Source organism: Malurus melanocephalus, unplaced genomic scaffold, assembly GCF_030028575.1.
Source record: "Malurus melanocephalus ecotype Western Australia unplaced genomic scaffold, MMel_1.1 scaffold_1878, whole genome shotgun sequence".
Lineage (NCBI taxonomy): Eukaryota > Metazoa > Chordata > Aves > Passeriformes > Maluridae > Malurus > Malurus melanocephalus.
In genome coordinates, this window is record NW_026625110.1 from 6700 (window position 1) to 9494 (window position 2795).

The following is a 2795-nucleotide window of genomic DNA, read 5'->3' on the forward strand; positions in this document are numbered from 1 at the left end:
ATCTGCACCAGGAATGGAACCGGGAATGGTATTGGGATATCCAAAATGGCACCAGGAATGGAACCAGGAATGGAACTGGGGATAACCCGGGATATCCACACCGGGAATGGGACCGGGAACAGAACCAGGAACAGAACCGGCACCGGGATATCCCGGGACAGCCACACCAGCACTGGGAATGACACCGGGAATTGTACTGGGAATGGTACCGGGATATCCACAATGGGACCAGGAATGGTACCGGGGATATCCCGGGATATCCATACCAGGAATGGAACCGGGAACGGGACCAGGAATATCCCGGGATATCCACAGCAGCACTGGGAATGGCACCTGGAATGGAACTGGGATATCCCGGGATATCGGCACCGGGAATGGGACTGGGAATGGGACTGGGATATCCCGGGATATCCACACCAGCACCAGGAATGGGACTGGGATATCCCGGGATATCCGCACCAGGAGTGGAGCCGGGAATGGGACTGGGATATCCCGGGATAGCCAGACCAGCACCAGGAATGGGACTGGGAATGGAACCAGGAACAGAACCGGCACCGGGATATCCCGGGATATCGGCACTGGGAATGGAACCGGGAATAGAACCGGGAATGGGACCGGGACCGGGGATATCCTGGGATATCCACACCGCGAATGGGACCGGGAATGGGACCAGGGATATCCCGGGATATCCACACTGGGAATGGGACCGGGAATGGTACCAGGGATATCCCGGGATAGCCACAGCAGCACCGGGAATGACACCGGGAACAGAACCGGCACCGGGATATCCTGGGATATCGGCACTGGGAATGGGACCGAGAATGGGACTGGGATATCCCGGGATATCCGCACCGGGGATGGAACCGGGAACGGGACCAGGGATATCCCGGGATAGCCACAATGGCACTGGAAGTGAAACTGGGAATGGACCTGGAAATATCCCGGGATATCCACAGCATCACTGGGAATGGCACCGGGGAACGGTACTGGGGATATCCCGGGATATCCACACCGGGGATGGGACCGGGAACAGAACCAGGAACAGAACCGGCACCGGGATATCCCGGGATAGCCACACCAGCACCGGGAATGAAACCAGGAATTGTACTGGGAATGGTACCGGGATATCCACAATGGCACCTGGAATGGTACCGGGGATATCCCGGGATATCCATACCGGGAATGGAACCGGGAACGGGACCAGGGATATCCCGGGATATCCACACCAGGAATGTCCTGGGATATCCGCACCGGGAATGGGACCGGGAATTGTACCTGGACTGGGGATATCCCAGGATAGCCACAGCAGCACTGGGAATGACACCGGGACCGGAGATATCCCGGGATATCCATACCGGGAATGGACCCGGGAACAGAACCGGGGATATCCCGGGATATCCGCACCGGGAATGGAACCGGGAATAGGGATATCCCGGGATACCCACACCTGGAATGGGACCGGGAATGGGACCGGGATATCCTGGGATATCCACAGCAGGAATGTCCTGGGATATCCACACCAGGAATGGGACTGGGAATGGGACTGGGATATCCCGGGATATCCACAGCAGCACTGGGAATGGCACCGGGGATGGAACTGGGACTGGGGATATCCCGGGATATCGGCACTGGGAATGAAACTGGGAACGGGACCAGGGATATCCCGGGATATCCACACCGGGAATGGTACCAGGATATCCACAATGGTACTGGGAATGGAACCTGGAATGGAACTGGGGATATCCCGGGATATCCACAGCAGCACCGGGAATGAAACCACGATATCCCGGGATATCTGCACCAGGAATGGAACTGGGGATATCCTGGGATATCCATACCAGGAATGGAACCGGGAATGGGACCGGGGATATCCCGGGATATCCACAGCAGCACTGGGAATGGGACCGGGATATCCACAATGGTACCAGGAATGAAACTGGGAATATCCCGGGATATCCACAATGGTACTGGGAATGAAACCGGGAATGGAACTGGGGATATCCCGGGATATCCACACCGGGAATGGAACTGGGATATCCACAATGGCACCGGGAATGGAACCAGGAATGGAACTGGGGATATCCCGGGATATCTACATCGGGAATGGCACCACGGATATCCCGGGACACCCACAATAGCACTGGGAACAGAACTGGGAATATCCTGGGATATCAAAAATGGCACCAGGAATATCCCGGGACATCCACAATGGCTCTGGGTTCCCCTCCCGGTTTTTCCCGGTTCCTCCCCAGTCCCTCCCGGTTCCCCTCCCGATTTTCTCCCGGTTTTTCCTGATTTTCTCCCGGTTTTTCCCGATTTTTTCCCGGTTCTCTCCCCGATTTTTTCCTGTTTTCTCCCATTTTTTCCCGTTCTCTCCTCACTTTTTCAGGAACGCCGCCAGCGCCCGCACGAACTCCTGCTGGTTCACGTCCTTCACCGTCACCCCGGGCATCTGCGGGACCGGCGGGGGTCAGACCTGGGACAATCCCAGGACAATCCCGGGACAGACCCGGGACAATCCCGGGTGATCCCCGCCATTCCCGCCCCCGTTCCCCTCATTTTTCCCCGTTTTTTCCGCGATTCTCCTTTTTTTTTCCCCGTTTTCCCCCCATTTTCCTCCAATTTTCCCCCAATTCCGGTCCCGTTTTCTCCCCATTTTCCCTCATTTCTCCCCGTTTTTCCCCCGGCTTTTCCCTCTTTTTTCCCCTTTTTTTCCCTTATTTTTACCCGGTTCACCTCACCCCGTTTCCCCTCTTTTTCCCTCATTTTCCCCCATTTTCCCCTGTTCCCGATCC

The 2795-nt window shown here is 56.4% G+C and overlaps 1 protein-coding gene across 1 annotated transcript in view; it reads right to left on the reverse strand.

Annotated features, from left to right (window-relative positions):
- Positions 1–2795, reverse strand: part of LOC130587413 (40S ribosomal protein S19) — a gene marked incomplete at its 3' end in the record, with an annotated part of 7105 nt that overhangs the window by 2710 nt on the left and 1600 nt on the right. Inside the window, exon 2 of the mRNA XM_057388386.1 lies at positions 2382–2452. Within this exon, the coding sequence (XP_057244369.1) occupies positions 2382–2452 (71 nt within the window). The remainder of the gene's footprint in view (positions 1–2381; positions 2453–2795) is intronic.